The sequence below is a fragment of the Neltuma alba genome, unplaced genomic scaffold, assembly GCF_004799145.2.
Source record: "Neltuma alba isolate B1F8T4 unplaced genomic scaffold, ASM479914v2 tig00011289_pilon, whole genome shotgun sequence".
Classification (NCBI taxonomy): Eukaryota; Viridiplantae; Streptophyta; class Magnoliopsida; order Fabales; family Fabaceae; genus Neltuma; species Neltuma alba.
In genome coordinates, this window is record NW_021635998.1 from 598506 (window position 1) to 618615 (window position 20110).

Here is a 20110-nt window from a genome sequence, read left to right on the forward strand (position 1 = left end):
AGAAATTTGGTGAAAAAGCAACCAAACCTTGTTTTTTATGTTTGGGGGAAGGGAAGTAAACCGGATTGTCGGCTATGGCTATAATTATAAAAATATTCCACCAAAAAAATAAATAATACTCTACTATCTATTTTCAAAAAATTAACTATTATTTATTAGACGAATTTCCACTTGCAGTTTTTATATGGTCCGGTTTAATTTTTTAATTAAGTAGCTAAGAATTTTTTTTTTGGACTCAAGTAGCTAAGAAGTGATTATAATTAGATTGCTTTCTTACAGTTTTTATCCATATATCGTTATTTTCGAACTACTCTCTCCTTCAATTGTCTCGCTCTTATTTTAGGATGATAATTTTGGCTTGAATCAACAATTTAATGTGAGCATCATATGGATATAAACAAAATATCTTAAAATAGCTATCTCATTAATAATTAATAATTTACATCAAATCATTACTGAATTTGAATTAGTTAATAATATTAAATATTATTTTCTCCATAAATTGATCTTTATTATACGGATTTTTTTTTGTTCAACATAAACATCCTCCTATTAAAAGCTTATTCAAAGTACTGCCAGGTTAAGATATTTCTTCCAATAAAAATTTGAGCTTTAGATTATCATGCTGTGAGAAACCAGTTAGCTTATCCTATTGGACCAAAACTTATTATGTGGATTTCTACAACCTATTTAAATTTCTTCATAAATGCCATTAAATTCATTTAGGATAATTTTAGAAATTTAAAAGCAATATCAAATTTTAAATTAACCCTCTAATTTATAAAAAAGAGTTTATTAATTGATCTTTATTATAATAAGAATCAAAGATGGCGCGTGTTTGCCAAAAAAAAGAGAACCAGTTGGGAATAGTGGAAATAATAATCCATAGAAAAACAAAATGATTTGGAATCAAATCAACGCGTGCAAACAACACAACTAATTTCAATTAAAATGATTTGGAATTGGAGTCAATAGAAAAGACAAAATAATTAAAGCAATATGTCAATTTGTCAACAGCATGTACTTGTAATAGCAACCAATTTAATTTAATTTAATATTTTAAATTAGAGTAATCCCGAATAAGGGATATTCCGGGCATCTAAAGGATTACATGGATGGATGAGTCATGAGTAGGATTTTAATATATGTGAATGGAGGCGGATATTTTTGTAATTTGCTGCATTTGAATCTTTTGAGACCACTCTTCTCCCTGCACATGAAAGATCTAGTCCTAATTCTTTCCAAGTTTAATTATCCGATAATTAGGTACAATGAATAAAGATTAAGTGGGTTAATTATTTATTAAAAAAAGTATGTGTTTATTTTCATAAAATACGACTTTATAATATATATATTGAAGTACTAATATCAACATAATATATACATCCTATAAGAATATAATTATAGGGATAGGTTGAAAAAAAGTAACAAAGATAGGAGACAACAGAACATGGAGATTAAAATTTATATTTAGGTTCAGAACAAATTTTTTTAACTAATTATTATATTTAAGATTAAAAAAAGTAGATTATTCACTATTGATATATGGACAGGACTGTTGGCCAAAAGAAAAAAGTATACATTGACAACACCAAGCACAGAGGTTAGGATATACTAATATAATTTAAAAATCAAAGCAAAAAGAATAGCTATCAATTAGTGAAGTTTCTAAGAGTAATTTATTGTACAAATCAATACTTTATGTTTAAGTTTCGAGCAACTTGGATTAGCAATAAAAAAATATATTTTCAACCTGATTTTCAAAAAAGTCAGATTGAATAAAAATTCAATTGAGTAATGTGATTTATATTTGGACTAATTTTTGTAAAAATTAGTTTGTAAAATAAAAAACTGTTTCAATTATGATTGAATAAGTCAATCTAGTTTGTACAATGACTAAAATACGTATGACTTTTATTAAATAATAAAAAATAATTAAAATATAAATTTACAAAATATAATAATTTTAAATTATTTAATAGAAAAAAGTTATATTTAATGAATAAAACATAGTTAAATTAGAAATCATAATAATATGAAAATTTTTGAACCAACTAATATTACATAATTAATTGGATGGTATACTTTGCATAATTTATGTAAATATAAAATAAAAATAACATTAAAATAAAAAATATTTTAAAACTATTAAAAATTATTTTCACTTAAAAGAATATTAAAAATAAATAACCAAAAACTAGTTGAGAAATACAAAGAATATATAGAGAAAAGCATAAGAACAACATAAATATAAGACAACAATGTCTTTTAATTTCAAAAAGCTACTTTTGCGTAAAGTTATAAGTAAATTTTAGATGTTTTTGCAATTATGCTTTAAAAAATAATTTTGAATTCATAAGTCAGATTAGCCAAAAATTGTGACAAATAACTCCCAAATTTACAAACTAACTTATCACATCTATAAGCTATTTTTCCCCCTTGAAAACGCCTTACCAAACAGGCCGATAGATTTCATGCTCATGATGATTCTTATGTACAAAACACCAGTACTAGACTTTTTATCCAATTGAAATTCAAACCTTAATTGCCCACTCATTAGTTAGTTATTTGTTTATTATATATTGATGTCATGTTAATCTAAAGTTTTACATATTTTCTTACTTATAGCTTATAATCTTAAATAAAACTGATGTTAATTACTTATAAACTATTTAATTTGTAATAAACTTCATATCATACTACCTTTATATTAATTTTTTCGTTCACTCATGACTGTTGCTCCTCTCCAGTCCCAAAGTTATAACGTTATTTCTCTGTGTGTGTGTGTGTGTGTTGATTTGCCAATGCATTTACAACGTTATTCGAACCTAGGACACTGAAAGATATCATACATTATTTTCACCTAACTAGCATTTCATTTGAACATGAGGATTAATGCATGTTGGAAGATAATGGCATAATGCCATGGAGGCTTACTGACAATTCTGCAATGCCTGCATTAGCATTCTAGAACCAAAGTCTGTTTATTTTTCCCATTCAAATATCTCTGAAGGTACATTTTACAAATCCAACATTTTTGCCAAACACGTGGTTTAACAATCTTTTGAACAAGAATTTGAAGGTTTTCAGGATGCATTAACAGGAACAGCACACTTTCATCTGTTGCATGTCTCAAAAGTAAGAACCAAAAAAAAAAAAAAACTTTTTCAATCAACCTGGATGGCATAATTATATATTACTATAAACGAGGCTTATAATTAGAATTGAGGTAGAACATACATATGGTTTCTTTTTGACGCTGATCCTAAATATTATAGAGGATCAAAATCAGGGAGGAAAATATATCATATTAACTAGTAACTTCGGTTTCATATCAAGTGGGTATAAAATAGTTTTTATTCATGTCAGGATAACCATATATTAGGAAAACATGTTGCAGAAGAACATGAATAGCCTGCCATTGCATAGGTGACTGCAAAATTGCTAAATAAGTACGGTTCGCATTATATCTGTGAACAAGCTGTACAGAAACTAAATCATAGTAATTAATCATGTATAGGTGTGATTAGAATAAGAGACATCATTGTATCAAAAAAATAGAAAAGGAAAAAGAGATAACATGCAGAATACATGTTCATTCCAACAACAATAACTTTAAAAGGTTTGGAAAAGAAAGGCCCTCCATAACAGTTTTATAAAGATTTTTCGGAAGTATCTGGGTCTTACATTGTATAGTATGGGACGCCTCAGACTCCCAAGAAACCTGGAGGTTCCATCTTCCTCACAGAGTCGTTCTTTTGTGAGATTCCACAGTTGTAAAAGGGCCCCGACTGAGCAGCTTGCTCGATCACAGACAACAGCCAATGTTAAGTGAAAAAAGATCTGAATTTGTACATTTATAATAAGCACCTCCATGCTCTTCAAGAATATCCGTAAATTCCATCTGAAAGCTCAGCCTGATTAGAAGACGAAGTTAGAGCTGAGCCATCATGGCCTAAGAAATATTTGAAGCTTTGCACAGCAATTAAAATGACCCTGCAAATCACAATCGAGTGTTTCTTTAGTGATGATTTCAGACCTTACTAATCAATATGGCATAAGGATATAGCCTATTTTTCCTGCTTAGTTCTGTCCTTGAGATGATTTTCCTACCTTGCAGCGAGAAGGAAAATGACAGAGGAAACATATTAAAACAGTACATGGTCGCCAACGGATCTCAAGGTCATTTGTCGAGGTGTGGAGATAAAAAAGTTAGAATTTTGATAAAACGGAATATGGAGTCCTCATCCCAGCAACATGTCTTGAACTTCTTATCTTTACAGGTGAAGTTGACACTTGACAATATTCAAACTTCTCGCTATGTGAAATTATGAATAAATACCTCATGGTTCCAAGAGATAATCACAATTAAATGGGAATTTGCTTCAGGTACAAAAAGATATTGTTAACTTTCGCTTTCATGCCAATCCACTTCAGGTATTACTTCTGAACAACACCAGAATTAAGGGATGCAAAGTTCATTATTTATTAAATCAAGGAAGGAGAGTTGAAAAAAATTGCTCACAAAAGTATTCTGCACCCGAAGCACCTACTTCCAAGGTATAAGATATTACTAATATTGATTTGCATAAAAACAGAGGTCCAATTTAGCAAATGAACCAAGTCAGTAAAATTAGTTGAATCCCAATTCAAAGAAGGCAAGTACTTCAGTGGTAAGGAGAAACAAAATGGGGATGACTTACAGAAGTTTAAAATTTCAAAATTTCATGAAAATGAATCCCATCATTCTTCAAATTTTCTCTATATAGCTTCGATAGATGATGATTATGCTCGTCAAAATGTTTCACAAATCTTTCCAAGAACTGCTCTTCAGATATAGTAAATGGCGTAACCAAGTTAGCATCCTTTTTTATCAACCCTTTGGACTTCAGATAATGTAAAACGGAAGCCCTCGGGATAATCCTTCTCTTCAAGCTATATCCAAACATATGTGGTCTTTTGACAAGAAGCAAAGGATTCCAACCCAAATGGTTACTCCAAAAACTCATAACTGCATCAATTTTATCCTCGGATGCTAACATACAATGCGGCTGCTTCCTAAATGCTTCTGACCATTCTTCTTCTGACCATCCCCATCTCTTGTAGACATCAACTTTTGCTTCCCAGCGGGACCTACTTAAAGTCGTTTTGGCTACCAATGCAACACTAAATGCTATGTTCAGAGGATTAAATCCCAAACATTTAACTTCCTCTATCGCCTTTGTAAGGAGATCAGGGCAGTGCAGCACACGAGGCCTCCTTCTGAGTATGAGAGCAACGTTTGTTCTTGACACTCCATTATTAAGCAACAAGTTAATACATTGTATCACTCGAGTGTCATAAAGCACATCTGGATAGCCTTTTATACATGAAATGGTGGTTTTATCATTTTGAAGAAACCCTGTTAACATCTCATATGATGGGATTATGTGATTCTCTAAGCTTCTCATCAAGAATCTAGGTGTCCTTAGCACCATGGAGTTAAGGTCGGAGGTAGTAGCACCTTTTGAGAGGAAAAATTCAAACTTCGGCAGAATATTATTTTGGGGATCGCACACAAGAAGCCACGGATCCCTTCTAATGACATCTTTTATCATTGACTTAGTGAAGCCGTGGCTTTCAAAGAAGATGACAACTGAATCTGGCTTTCGCGAGGTGTCAAATCGAACTTTCTTGGAAGCATCTAAAGCAGCTTCTTGGGAAAACCCTAACCTGTTAATGAGGTATGATACAGTAAACAAGCGCTCATCTGGAGAAGCGCTTGTGCGGTATTTGAGAGAGAATGTGAGTGAAGGGTAGTGTTGTAAGAGACGAAAGCATCGCGAGGTTGGTGACGTTCTGAGAATACCCTTCAGGCATAGAAGAAGTGGTTTGAGGCGTTGGGGATTAAACATGAGCTTCAGATTAATAGGGATCTTACAGTGATATTGGAAGACTTGGAATTTCTTAGAGGGTGCGTTTCAAAGGCCTGTTTCCAGTCTCGAGCGAGCTATCTGAAGAGATTGATGCATTCCCAGCATTCTTCGAAGTTAATGAGCATTTTCGTTCCTCCAAGATGCACGCAGAAATGTAGGAAGCTCAAGGGAAGTTCTTTTTTTTTTTTTTTTTGGTTTTTGACAAATACCTGAAGCCAATTACGGTATTGGGATCCAAACCATGATTTATGGTTTGGGTGAAAAATTTGCCAAACAGGAAGAAAAATCAGAATCTATTCTACTTGTGAGTCAAATGTGCTTGTCAGAATAGATCCCAACAATAATATAACTTTAAAACTTCAATTATTTTTTTATAAACATATTTAATCTTATATCTTATAAATATATACACATATTAATTATTTATTAATTATATTATCTTATATATTATTAATTATGTTGGAAAAAATATATTATTAATAATTTTATTCTTTCAAATTAAAATATATTCTAAAATTTATCTTTCATGTAATTATCATATTAACTTATGTCCTTTTTAGTAATTTGTATATATGAAAAATGTTTCTAATAACAATTATCCAAATACTCTCACTTTATCATAATTACTTTTTCACAAAATATATTCTTCACAAAATTTATTCTCTCAAAATCTATTTTCCAGAAGCTATTCTCCAAATTATGGTTTGGTTTCATCCAAACACCCCCTTAATCCAAGACTGGGATCCTTACAAAAGACCAACAAAACAACACAAGACCTAGTTTTCTCTATCAACCTCCCCTTCAACAATAGGAGGTGTTTGATTTAGGATACAAAAGTTGCTCTTCATGGAATGAAAGAATTTGGCTAGATGATCGGCAATGGGAACTGACTCCCTAAAAATATGAATTGGCACAACTTTTCAGTCCCTGTGAAGTAAAAATCTAACATCACCAATATGCTTGAACGGATATGTATTTTAACAGCCTCTATAGATCATAGACAAGGTTTCCACACAATTAGTATATATTGCTATATTCCTGTAACGTCTGTCCCAACAAAGTTGTAGACCATGAAGTATGCCAAGTAGTTCTGCAATTGCTGGTGGCACAGAGGTAAGTTTACAACTAAATCCCACTAGCCATTGGTCATAACTGCTCCAAACAGCCCCTCCATAGCCACTTCTGCCATCCTGTAAGACTGAACCATCTACTTCTAATTTCACGAAATTATCTTGGATATGGGGTGTGTAGTATTTTCCTGGTCGGAGGCTAGAGTAAAACTTGCAATTCATCATCAAATTTGTATCCCAACAGGCTCTAAAGAAATTGGCATGCGCATTTGAGTAAGTATCACCTTCTCGTGAATCAAATAGCTTGTTACACCGAGAGGCCCATATATCCCAACATATATCCAAATAGGGTAGCCCAATGATTCTTCTTAGTGTGAGGATAGCCTACCTCTGTAGAGAGATCCTATTTGATCCATTCTGAACCTTGCAAGGAGCAAAAAGTAGGCCATAAATGCGGATCAACTACTGACTTCCATCTTTGAGACGTATTGGCGCAACTCCTCAGTAAATACATAGAGTCTTTGTCTTCTTCACATCCGAGAGGGCATGTTGCTGTCGCTACAAGGCCTCTTTTACACCTCAAGGCCGTACTATGAGCTCGACCATAATTGAACAACCACATGAATGAATGAATTTTCTTTGATATTGCCATCTCTAAAGAAGCTTCTAGATGTTGTCCTCTTATCTCTAAGTACCTACAAGGAGAAAATTATAAGCAAATTTAACAGTGAAGCAGTCATCAGTGGATGGCTGCCAAAAGTATTTATCCTCTCCTCTCTCCTCACAGGGTGGGTGTGTGTAAGTGATATGATTCACAACATGGTAAGGGAACCAATAGCATAGCTTTTGTATGTTCCACTCTCCCCTTAATGTCGCATAATCTATCATTCATTCATCCTTATCCACCCATCCTTCATACCCTGGTACTAACTCAATGAGGAGTCTATTTACATCTAACCAATTATCAAACTAGAAGGAAGTAGACATAACATTTCCAATTTTCTTAGCTACTCCACTTTTGAAAGCATTCTAAACCTTACAAATACTCTTCCAAGTCAGGGATTGGTTGGTTGTTCTATTAACAGCTGGAAGCTACATGTCACCACAATTGTACTTGCTTTTTAAGACTTTAACCTAGAGTGATTCACTGTCATGCATCAAGTTCCAGCAAAGTTTCATTATAAAGGCACCATTTTGTTTCCTTAGGTTCTTGATTCCTAAGCCCCCAGCTTTCTTCCATTGAGCAACCTATTCCCATGCCAACAAATGAAGTTTCCTGGTATCATCTTTTTCATCCTAGAGAAAATTTCTACTTGTCTTCTCCAATTTCTTAATCAACTATTTTGGAATCAACATCATCTACATGTGATAGGAAGAAAGGGCAGTTAGGACTGCCTTAATAAGTGTAGCTCTACCAGCAAGGTTCAAATAGGTCCTTTTCCATCCTGAAAGCTTTCAGTGCTTTTTTTTCAAAATTAAGGCAAAGAGGATGTAAGAGGGACTTTTATGTATGATGGGAATGCCCTAGTATTTTCACAAGTCACTAGTTAAAATAACTCTCATCCTCTGACTCAGCTCAAGGGCTTTGGAAATATGAACATTCTTCGAAAAGCAAACTTTTGTTTTATTTTTGTTCATCATCTGTCCCAAGTACTGGAAAAACTTATTAATATAATGGTTCATCACATCCCCCTGATAAGATGAAGCTTCCACAACAAGCACCAAGTCATCAGCAAAGAACAAGTTCGAGAGATAAGGGATGTTTGAGTTAGCTTAGATCAGGGTTCAATGACCTTCTTCAACAGCATCACTAATTATGTGGCTTAGTCTCTCCATACACAGCGTGAAAATTTATAAGGAGATCGTGTCACCTTGTCTAACCCCTTTAGATGAAGTAAAGCTTTTGGTAGCTTTCCCATTCCACAAGACTTAAAATGTCGGACTAGAGATACAAGCCATAACCATATTACAGAGATTTCCCTCAATTCCCACATCTTTCAAGGTATCATAAATGAAACTCCATTCTAGATGATCATAGGCTTTCTCTAAATCGACTTTCACTACTAACCAGCCTCTAGAACCCCTCTTGGTCTTCATGGAGTGAATGACCTCTTGGGCAATGATTATGTTATCACTGCTCTGTCTCCCTGCGATGAAGTTGTATTGATGCCTGCCTACTACTTTACTCATGATTCCCTTAAGCCTTTTACTAATAATTTTTGTCACAATTTTATAGCTGACATTACATAGGGATATCGGTTTGAAGTCTTGAATGGTTAGGAATCAAGACAAGGTTGGTGTTATTGATGGAGTTAATCTTGTTAGGCTCATTGAAAACTTCCCATATCACCTGATAGGTATCTTTTCCAATTACATTCCAGTACTCTTGGTAGAAGAAGGCCTGAATACCATCTAGCCTTAGGGCTTTAAAGGCTCCTAGACCAAAAACCACTTGTCTGATCTCTTCATCTTCCAAGTTTGCTGATAAAATGCCCTGCTCATCGGCTTCTATTATTGGGAATCTCTTTGTTGTCATTAGCTACCCTTAGCGCTGCGAATCTCTGCTGAACAGATCTTTATAGTACTTCAACGCTAATTCTTTTAGAGCATTTTGATCAAACACCCATTCTTCCTGGGGTTCTTTAGGCCTTCAATTCTGTTCTTCTTTCTTCATTTCATAGTAGAGGCATGGAAAAATTTGCTGTTTTTATCACCCCATCTCAACCAGTTGCACCTAGATTTTTGGTACCAGATCAATTCTTCTTGAGGTAACACTTTATTATATTCTTTCCAGGGGTCATTCTCAATTTTAGCCAAGTATTGATTGTCTCTACAGCTTCTTGCTCTTTCTACCCCATCAATTCTTTTCATAAGCCCATACTTCTTACGGGGGATGTTTCCAACTTTCTTTCTATTCCATTTCTCTGCTTTTGTTGTAAAGTTGTTAACCTTTTCTTCCTATCTGCTAGTATTCTAACTTTTCTTCACAACATCAATAAAGTCCTCTTCTAAGACCCAAGCCACTTGACATCTAAATGGGAGGTTTAATTTTCTTGCTTGGAGAAATTGAGCTACTCCTGAGCAACAAAGGTCGATGGTCTGATCCAAACTTCCTAAGATGATGAATCTTAGTAAAAGGGCAAAGATTGAACCAGGAGGGATTGGCAAAGGCCTAATCAATTCTCTCTTTTAGAAGGTTTCTTTCTCAAGTGTACCTGTCCCCAACATAATCGACCCCAATCAAATTTGATTGTCAATGCAGTCAATAAATTGCCTCTTGGAAGGAATATTTGGAGCAGCGCCCCCAATTTTATCATCTACAGTCATATAGGCATTAAAGTCACCAATCATTACCTAGGCACCAGAAATGTTGCTGCTTAACTGAGTCAAGCTGTCCCACAAGGTCTTACGTAATACACAGTTTGATTCCCCATAAACACCGGTAATCCAGTAGGACTGATTTTTTTCCCTTAATATTCACATAAACATGCAGGAGTTAAGTGGTTGAATGAAGGTACTGAATTGAGCAAACATCCTTATTCCAAAGTAACCAAATTCCTCCCGCACAGCCTGTACATTCCAGGCTTATCCATTTATTGAAACTGAATTTACACATAATTCTATCAGCATTATTACCACTGACACTAGCCTCACACAGAACCAAAATATCAATATTATGGCCTCTAGTCATATCTCTCACTCTTCTATGGAAGGTTTTAGAGGCAACGCCTTTGCAGTTCTAGGAGATCATATTCATGATAAAAGATAAAATGAAGAGAGAAGAAGAAGCAGGATTTACAACCTTTAGGTCTCCTGCTCAAGGGAACTTCGATCCTTTGTCATTTTCATCTTTCGTTTCGTCTCTTTATCCCCATTATTTTTTTTTTGGTAGAACTCTTCATCCCTATTATTAAATCAAAAAAATAATGGTTGGATTTAATATGGGAAAAATGTAATAAGGTTTCACCTAAGAGAATTAAATGCAAAAAGGTCCATTGAAATTATCAAATTATTCTGGTCCCAAGGGACCTCATTGCAAAAGATTTTATTTGTTGAATTACCAAAATTGCCCTTATTTTTTTAAGTATACATTGACAACTGAAAGAACAGTCATTAACAACTTAAGATATAACGATTAACAATTATCATGACAGATATTAACAACACATTTTCTCAGCCCATCAAAAAAAATATAATGCATAAGTTGTCAATATCTGTCACAGTAGTTGTTAATCGTTACACCTTAAGTTGTTAAAGAGTGTACTTTGAGTCGTCAATGCATACTTCAAAAAAAAAAAAAGATAAGGATAATTTGGTAAGATCCCTTGAAACTTCATATTAATTTGATAATTTTGAGAGACCTTTTGTATTTAATTCTCTTGTGTAGGACCTTCTTGCAATTTTCCCATTTAATATCTTATGGAATTATAATTATTTTGCGACAAAAAAAAAGAATTATAAATATAAAATCACTATATTCAGTGATTAATATAAGAGCTAATTGACTAATTCAAGTATATTAAAAAAATCAGTTAAGTTAGTTATTTGTAACAAATATGTGTTTTCTTTCATAGAATACCTTTAGCTAAAACTATCATTTGATGAAATTTTTAATATGTGCAACTATTATAAAGACTATCATGAAAAAACATGAATATATATGAAAAACAAAGTGAATTATGATTTTATATTTAAGATTAAATTAAAATTTAAACTAATTTTATATTAAAACTAGGAACTAATATATATAAATAAAATTAAAGTATTAAAATTTGATCTAGTGAGAAGGATGAGATGAAAAGAAGAAGAAAACAGGTAAGAAGAAGGGGAGAAAACAGGTGAGAAGAAGACAGTGAGGTCGCATCTGTGACACTACCGTTTTCTTATAATTTATATACTTTTTATTGTACAGAAATATGTAGATAGCTTAATGGAAAATTTCAAAAAAATAATACTTGAATTTCGAAAACTCCAAAACCCCATTTAAATTTAATTTAACAAACTCTAAATCAGTCGTCATGACTAAATTAAAATTTTGAAATGCTAGTAAGTTTATAATTTTGCCTTTTAAACTTTTTGGGAAAATAACAAAAAAATACCTATTGAATTTTACTAAAACAAATTGGTCCTGACTATTTTTATAATGATTTTGACTACTTAAAATCTGTTAACATCTCTATTTATCATTTTGAAATTCAACATATATTTTTTGTCATTTTTCTTGATTTTTTTAAAAAAATCCTTAAGTCACCCTCACTGGCTGGCCAATGACTCGTGCCAAAGTTCAAGTAAACCGTCGATCATTGAAACTCTGCACGACTGGCCAATGACCAGTTACTAAAGTTTCAGAAGATGGCAACTATTTTTTGGAATTTTTTAAAGTAATTGATTGTGTTAATAGAGTTGTAAATATCATTATAAGAGTTTTCAATCAGGTTACAAATATTAAAAAAAATCCCTATTTAAATATTTGGAAAACACGTAGTTAATAACATTAATGAAGTTTGGAGTATCATTATGAGAGTTGTCAATTATTTTACGAATGTTTGAAAAAATCTTAACTAAAAAACCTGAAAAACACGTGAGCAATAACATTAATGGAGTTATGTACATCACTTATACTTTTACAACTACGCCACAAATGTTAAAAAAAATTCCAAGAAAATAGTTGCAAGTCGTTAGAGACTCACCGACGCCGAAGTTCTAATGGTGGGCTGGCCAGTGAAAATGACTTAAAGCTTTTTTTTTTTAAAAAAAAAAAGGTAACATTATAAATTCATTAACATTTCAAAATTCCAAGGCATTATGATTGATTTTGAATTTGTTAAATTCAGATGACCTTATGAGGTTTTTGAAATTCAAGTATCATTTTCTTTTGAAATTTTCCTTTATAATAACCTAATGGTATAAAGACTCCTTAATGAGGTGCTGAGCTTGACTTCACTTGAAACCTCAAGTTGTTAACACCTAGGCCCTAAATAAATAATAATAATAATAATAATAATAATAATATAATGTTGTCTCTGTTTAAAATCCATATTCATAGTATGAAAGTATTTATCGTTAAAGTATTTTTTGTTTTAAATTATTAGAATATTCATAATAAATTATCAGAATAATGCCCTTGCATTTATAAAGAGCTTAGTGGATATTAATAAAAATGTTTCTACTATTTCATATAGTTAACTGACTTAACTCCATCGCCCTTTTATTTAAAAAACAAAAAACAAAATTTAAATTTTCCCTGAAATGAATTAATGGCGTGAGGATACAGATGGATCAATAGTGACCCAGTGGATGCCATCGGCATCAGCGGGCGGGTGGGAGAGTTAAAACGGAACAAGTGACTGGTGACTCGTGACTTGCGAGAGGTATGTTTCTTCACAAACTAGAAAATAGGAAGACATGAGTGGGTGAGAGAAACAGTAAGAAAAGGGAGAGATAGACTCTTTTTTTCTTTTCTCCTTTTTTTTTTGGGAATCAGAAAGGTAGGCCCTAACAAATTGTACGTTACAAGTAGGATTAAATTCACAACCTTTTACTAAGAGCGAAGCATTTATGTCACTAGCCTATGAGAATGAGTGCGTATTGGATAATAGTGCTATGAATGCTCATTGTAATGCTGTTCAGTAAAGAACATCGAGGAAAATATGAGTATATGTATGTATGATATTTACAAGTAACTTTGTGTTCATATCAAGTTCACATATAGAACAGCAGGAATAGTCTTGCTGTTGGTACCAACCCCCAAATTCTGCAAGCTTGCTTAATAGGTCCTGCGTTTCACAATAATCAATTATACCCCTAAACAACAAACAGAACAAAATCACAGTGATTTTATCAAGTATAAATGCAATTAGGAATATAGCATACAGAATATAGGCCGGTTTCATCAACAATAACGTCAAAAGAATTTGGAAAAGAAAGGCCCCATGCCATAATATGAAGGAGATTTTATTATCTGAAGAGTTGATTGCTGATAGAATAAAATGGCACTGTGTGATCTATGTTACTGGCTTTATTTAATAGGATAAGACTTGTTGTCATCATAGTACTATAGCAATCTTACATTGGGCAGCATGGAATGCCTGAGTATAAACCCAGAGGCTCCAACTTCCTCGCAGATCAATCATTTGTGAGATTATCTATTACAAGGTGGCAACAGGCTCTGATTGGGCAGCTTGTTCAATCAACGATAACAATCCAAATCGAAGAGTAAACATCTGAATTTTTCAAAATACAGTAAGAAACAAGAAGCCCTTCATCAGTGTATGCATGTCGAGATCTCTGCATCTAGGTTTAGGAGATTCCAAGACTACATTTTAAAGATAAACTAGATTAGGCGAAGAATCAGTCATAGCAGAATTATAATGGTTTGAGGGTTGTTCAAAATTCTGCACCATAATCAAAATGACTGTGCAAACTGAAATCAGATCATCCTTTTATGAGGAATTCAAACTTTACCAATCTGCAAAACAGAAGAATGGAGCCCATTATTCCTGCTCAATTCTGTCATCGAGATGATTTTTCCTTCCCTGCACTGAAAAGAAAATAATAGTGGAATCATGTTTAAACGGAACATTGGTCGCCAACAGATCATGAGAAGTCAAGGTCATTTATGGAGCGGTGGAGATGAAAGATTAGAATTTTAATAAAAGAGAATATTGCACCCTCATCATAGCAACATGTCTTAAACTTGTGATCATTTCAAGTAAAGTTCACAACGTTGACAATTCTGGTTATATGAACACCTTTTTGTTCAAAGAGATATTCCCATTCAACTGAGGAATTGCTAAAGATACAAAACAATGTTATTCAACCTCCTGCCAACCCATAGAAAGTATTGCTTCTGCAAGAGCTAGAATTCTTGGAAGCAATGTTCATTACTCATGAGGTCGAGTGAAACAATTCTTAACGAAAGTATACAACAACCAATGCTAAACAATAAGATATTACAAATATTAATATGCATGAAACCGTGGATAGCCAGGATTAATGAATGAAAAGCCCCCCCCCCCCCCAATAGAGGTTTACTTTAGAACATGAAACAAGTCAGTAAAATTAATTGAATCCCAATTTAAACATGGTGAATACTTCAGTGGGAAGGAGAAAAAGAAATGGGCCTGAATCACAAAATATTAAAATTTTGAAATTTTATGCACATAACATTCCATCATTGATCATAATTCCTTTTTTTCTTCATAAAGCTTCAACAGATGATAATTATGCTCCTCATAGCGTTTCACAAATCTTTCCAGGAACTGCTTTTCAGGGATCTCAAACGGCACAGTTAAGCCAGCTTTATTTTCTATCAACCCTTCTGACTGAAGATAATCTAAAACTGCAGCCCTTGGGATGATCCTTCTCTTCAAGCTATATATCAATAAATTTGGTTTTTTGGCAAGGATCAAAGGATCCCAACCCAAATGGTTACTCAAAAAACTCAAAATTGCATCAATTTTATCCTTGGAGGTTAACATAATGTGCGGTTGCCTCCGAAATGATTCTGACCATGCTTCTTCTGACCATCCCCATCTCTTGAAGACGCCGACTTTGGCTTCCCAGTGGGACTTGCCCAAAGATATTTTGGCTAACAACGCAACATAAAATGTTGAATTCGAAGGATCAAACCCCAAACACTCAATTTCCTCCACCATCTTTGCAAGATCATCTGTGCGGGATAGTGAACGAGGCCTCCTTTTGAGTATGAGAGTAATGTTGGTTCTTGACACTCCATTCTTAAGCAGCAACTCGATATTTTGTATCAACCGAGGGCCATAAAGAATATCTGGGTAGCATTTTATACAATCGATGGTGGCTTCATCAGTATGCAAAAACCCTAATAGTAGTTCATATGACGGGATTATGTGATTGGACAAGCTTCGTTTTAGGAATCTCGGACTCTTATGCACCATAAGGACGATGTCGGAGGTAGAAGCACCTTTTGAGAGGAGAAATTCAAACTTGGGAAGAATCTTAATGAAGGGATTGCATAGAAGAAGTGACAAATCCCTTCTAACGAGATCGTGTATGAGAGATTCAGAGAAGCCGTGGCTTCTGAAGAAGCTGACAACTGAATCTGGCTTTACTGAGGTCTCGAATCGAACTCTCTCGGAAGCATTTAAGGCAGCCTCTTGGGAGAACCCTAAACTGTTAATGAGGTATGATACAGTAAACGAGTGATTATCTGGAAAAGACCCTGTGCTGAATTTGAGAGAGAATGCTGATGATGGGTAGCGTTGCAAAAGACGAAAGCATTGTGGGGATGGTGATTTTCTGAGAATACCCTTCACGCACAAAAGGGCTTTCAGGCGTTGGAAATCAGACATGAGCTTCAGATTTGAACGGCAGAAGGAGGGATCTTACCGTGATTTTTGAAGAGCTTGAGCTGCTAAAGAGCCTGAAAGTTATCGCAATCCTTGCAAGAGCTAGGTCAGAGTAAGCTATCGGGAACGAAGGCGGAACGGGCTGACGTCTATGGCTACATTTGTTTGGATTGGCTACAGACAAAACTGATTTAGGGTGTGTTTGGGTGACACCCCAAATCATGGTTTGGGGACCCAAATCATGGTTTGGGGACCCAAATCATGGTTTGGGGAATAAATCACCCAAACACCCCTTCCAAAAACCAAAACCATGGTTTTAGAAAAAGCAAAAAAATTTTTGCTTTTGGAGAAAAAAGGGAAAGTGTGAAGGCCTATATGATATGTATCTTGTTATTTTTTTTATAAATATATTTAATCTTATATTTTATAAATATATATACACATTAATTATTTATTAATTATATTATCTTATGTATTATTAATTATGTTGGTAAAAAACATATTATTAACAATTTTATTCCTTCAAATTAAAATATATTATAAAATCTATTTTTTTTGTAATTATCATATTAACTTATATCTTTTTTTTTAGTAATTTGTATATATAAAAAGTGCTTCTGATAACAACTATCCAAACACTCTCACTTCTCAGAATCACTTTTTTACAAAATCTATTCTTCACAGAATCTATTTTCCCCAGAATCTATTCTCCAAAATCACTTTTCTAAACCACGGTTTGGTTTCATCCAAACACACCCTAGTCTAACTCGCTTCTATAACTGAAATTAGAGTAAAAATTAGTTAGAGTATGTTTAGATAGGTGTTTTTAAAAATTAAAAATTATTAATTTTTAGATGATTAATAGAAAAGTTAGTTTAACTATAAAATAACTGAAAAAGACATGGATTTTATTGAATAGTGGTTTTTTAAATTTTATATTTTTAACGTGATACTAGTTTAAAAAATATATAAAATTATTATAATAAAATATAAATATTTTATTTGTGAAATTATGAAATAAAAATATTCGTTACGGAGAAAAAAATTAAAAACACGTTATAGATAATTAATTAAATATACATAATGGACAAACATGAATATAAATTAACATTCATTTGGTCTCTAATTAAAGTAAATGAAATCACATAACTAATTAGATAGTAAGCTTTGCACAATTTGGTCTCTAATTGAGTTACGAACACGATTCATTTGTGCGACAGATGTTAAACTTGACGAGGATGCCTCACCAGCTGCATGATTATTGTCTTCGTCTATTACACTTCCATGTTCAGCTTCTATAAAGCGGTCATCAGTTGGAGAATTTTGCCTGATAAAATTATGGACAATCATTGTTGCACAAACTATGCAGACCTGTGTTTGAAACTTGAATCTGGGCATATTTCTTAAGATTGCAAACCTATTCTTCCACATCCCAACAGTTCTTTCAATAGTGGATCTCAAACTTGAATGATAATAATTGAAGGCCTCATTCTGATTTGTAAATCCTGGGTGACGATTAAAGTCTGGAAGATGATAGCGCTCACGTCTGTACGGGCCAAAGTATCCCACCTGTGATGGATAACCAGCATCAACCAAATAATATTTTCTTAAAAAATCATGACTCAATTATATTGAGGTGAAAATAATATAAGTGAAGCTCAATTTAAAAATAATTAATTTGGAAATTAAAGAAATATACCTTTAGATGAATGAGAGAAATTCATGGATGGAATTGAGATAGCAGAATGAAAGACACGAGCATCATGTGCACTACCTTTCTAGCCCGTCAATACGAATGTGAAGCACATATTCTAATCACATACGGCCATGACATTTTGACTAGGAAATCCCTTCCTATTGATATAGTTGTCTTGCCTAGCTTAACTAACCTTACAGTTTATGTGAGTACCATCAATTGCTCCAACTGCATCCCTAAAAAATGAGAAGTATCGTGGATCATTTGCTATTTTTGGGTGACAATAAGAAAATGTAGGATCAGTTGGCCTGATATCTTCTCAAGATAAATTGAGGCAAGCAGCCAACACTCTATGAAAATGCAGACTGACAGTTTCTCCTAAACGCTGAAACCTTTCCTGAATCATCCTATTACACTGGCCATGCGCAATTGTATTCAAGAACATGACAACAGATTCATGGACACCTATGTACTTAGTATTTTGTAACCCATGTTCAACCAATTTAGAACATAACGGATGGAATGTCTTTATTTCCATTCGAAACATATCCTTAGACCGTCCTTCATGCCTGTCTAAAAGTTCTTGAACCCATAAATAACCAGTTTGTTCACTAGTTATACATGGCTGTTTGCACAGAAAAAATGTCATATACTGACCCATTAACACACTTAGCTCTGATAATTGTGTTGTGTGTTCATGTAAAGCGGGAACTAATTGAGACCATTCATCTCCCCTACCATCCTCCCAACCCTCGTCCCAACCCTCCGTTGAATCAGACATAATAAATGTGTGTTACCTTTGAATAGATAAATACTAAATGTAAGTAAAATTTTTACAAAAAAGAAAAGATAAGATAATACACAAATTATCATTAAACTTTAACATAATAATTAAACATAGTCATGAAACATACAACATTAAACTTAGTCATTAAACATAGTCACAAAACACACAACATTAAACCTAGTCATTAAATACATCGTCATAACACATAACACATAATACAACATTAAGGTAGAAGAAAAGAAGTCATAACAAGTCCCCTGGCACGACTCAAGGATTCTTAGGTGCAGTATATGGCAGTGGATTTTTAGCATTGTGCTTCAACCAAACCACTAATACCTCTCGATTTTCTCTCAGACCAGCATATATGTCCCTGAAGGTCTTGTTTGCTAGCATATTACAACATATGACACAAAGATGAGTGTCACTGACAATTTCCTCCATATTCAGCAAATCAGTGGTCAGCTTAGTAGTGTTATCACTATTGGAGATTTTGTTTACTGCCACTGTTGTACTAATGGAAGCCTTCTCAATCGAGCTTACTGCATCTGCTATTATTTTTGTTGCTGGCATTTTTTGCTTCTTATACTTATCCAATCCTCCACCTCTCTTCCTCTTTCCTTGGCTCCCTGAACCCCTAGGTATACTGGGTGCAGTGTTTGATGTGTTTGCAGTTAAATTGATCCCGTCCAAATCGTCCGAAACTCCTGCACGGCGTCCAGTGTCAACACCTAAAAGCCCATCTTCACTATCCCCTAAACCTTCTTCCCAATCCATTATGGGTCGGTAATCATTTAGCTGATCAGCCCTCTATGGCTCAGGCTGGGTTGAAGAAGGTGACCACATATCCTGTCCCGATGCCATAGTGCCCTTGAATAGAGTTTCTAATTCAATCCGGAATTTTAACCCATGCTGCCTAAACTTTCGCATGCTGGATTTTCCTGCAAAGCCAAAAGTAAACAAAAGTTAAATTATTTTCAAAAGTCATTAACTACTTAAAAATTAACAGAAGCTAATTCATACCCGCTTCTTTCTCTCCTACCACTCATCAGATGCCACCATTGTGTTTCTTTCAGGGTCCCATCCTATACTGGTCTCCTTACTAATTAGCTGCTCAGATGCCTTCCACTCTTTTCTCAAGTTATCCAATCTATTTTTCAGCTGTCTTTTCTCATATCCTCTCCCTATCTTTTCATTGAATGTTTTGTGAATGTTGTCCCAGCCTTGTTTTGTAAACGAGGATCCTTGACGATGTTTGCTATAAATTGTGTCCATGCATATTTTGAGAAAAACACCAGTAGTGCTTACATCCCAATGTG

General features: G+C 33.8%; 2 protein-coding genes and 1 long non-coding RNA gene across 4 annotated transcripts; all 3 read right to left on the bottom strand.

The window, feature by feature from the left end:
• Positions 1 to 3900: 3900 nt before the first annotated feature.
• LOC114711327 (transcription termination factor MTERF15, mitochondrial) lies at positions 3901 to 5990 on the bottom strand. The gene is made up of 2 exons (XM_028895711.1): positions 4704 to 5990; positions 3901 to 3996 (listed from the first exon to the last, which is right to left on the bottom strand). Exon 1 carries the CDS (start codon positions 5892 to 5894, stop codon positions 4710 to 4712), a length of 1185 nt encoding a protein of 394 aa, XP_028751544.1. The 5' UTR covers positions 5895 to 5990; the 3' UTR covers positions 3901 to 3996; positions 4704 to 4709.
• A 7583-nt stretch (positions 5991 to 13573) lies between these two features.
• LOC114711330 (uncharacterized) lies at positions 13574 to 14997 on the bottom strand. Of its 2 annotated transcripts, none has more exons than XR_003737137.1 (3): positions 14450 to 14997; positions 14055 to 14300; positions 13574 to 13761 (listed from the first exon to the last, which is right to left on the bottom strand). It is a non-coding gene; the product is annotated as an uncharacterized LOC114711330 (long non-coding RNA). The 2 variants fall into 2 exon arrangements; XR_003737138.1 differs by having other exon boundaries at positions 13574 to 13789.
• Positions 14998 to 15001: 4 nt separating this feature from the next.
• On the bottom strand, positions 15002 to 19568 carry LOC114711366 (uncharacterized). The gene is made up of 5 exons (XM_028895757.1): positions 19131 to 19568; positions 17729 to 17880; positions 17546 to 17638; positions 16352 to 16466; positions 15002 to 16272 (listed from the first exon to the last, which is right to left on the bottom strand). The coding sequence occupies exons 1-5, from the start codon at positions 19566 to 19568 to the stop codon at positions 15166 to 15168; spliced, it is 1905 nt and encodes a 634-aa protein (XP_028751590.1). The 3' UTR covers positions 15002 to 15165.
• Positions 19569 to 20110: the final 542 nt, after the last annotated feature.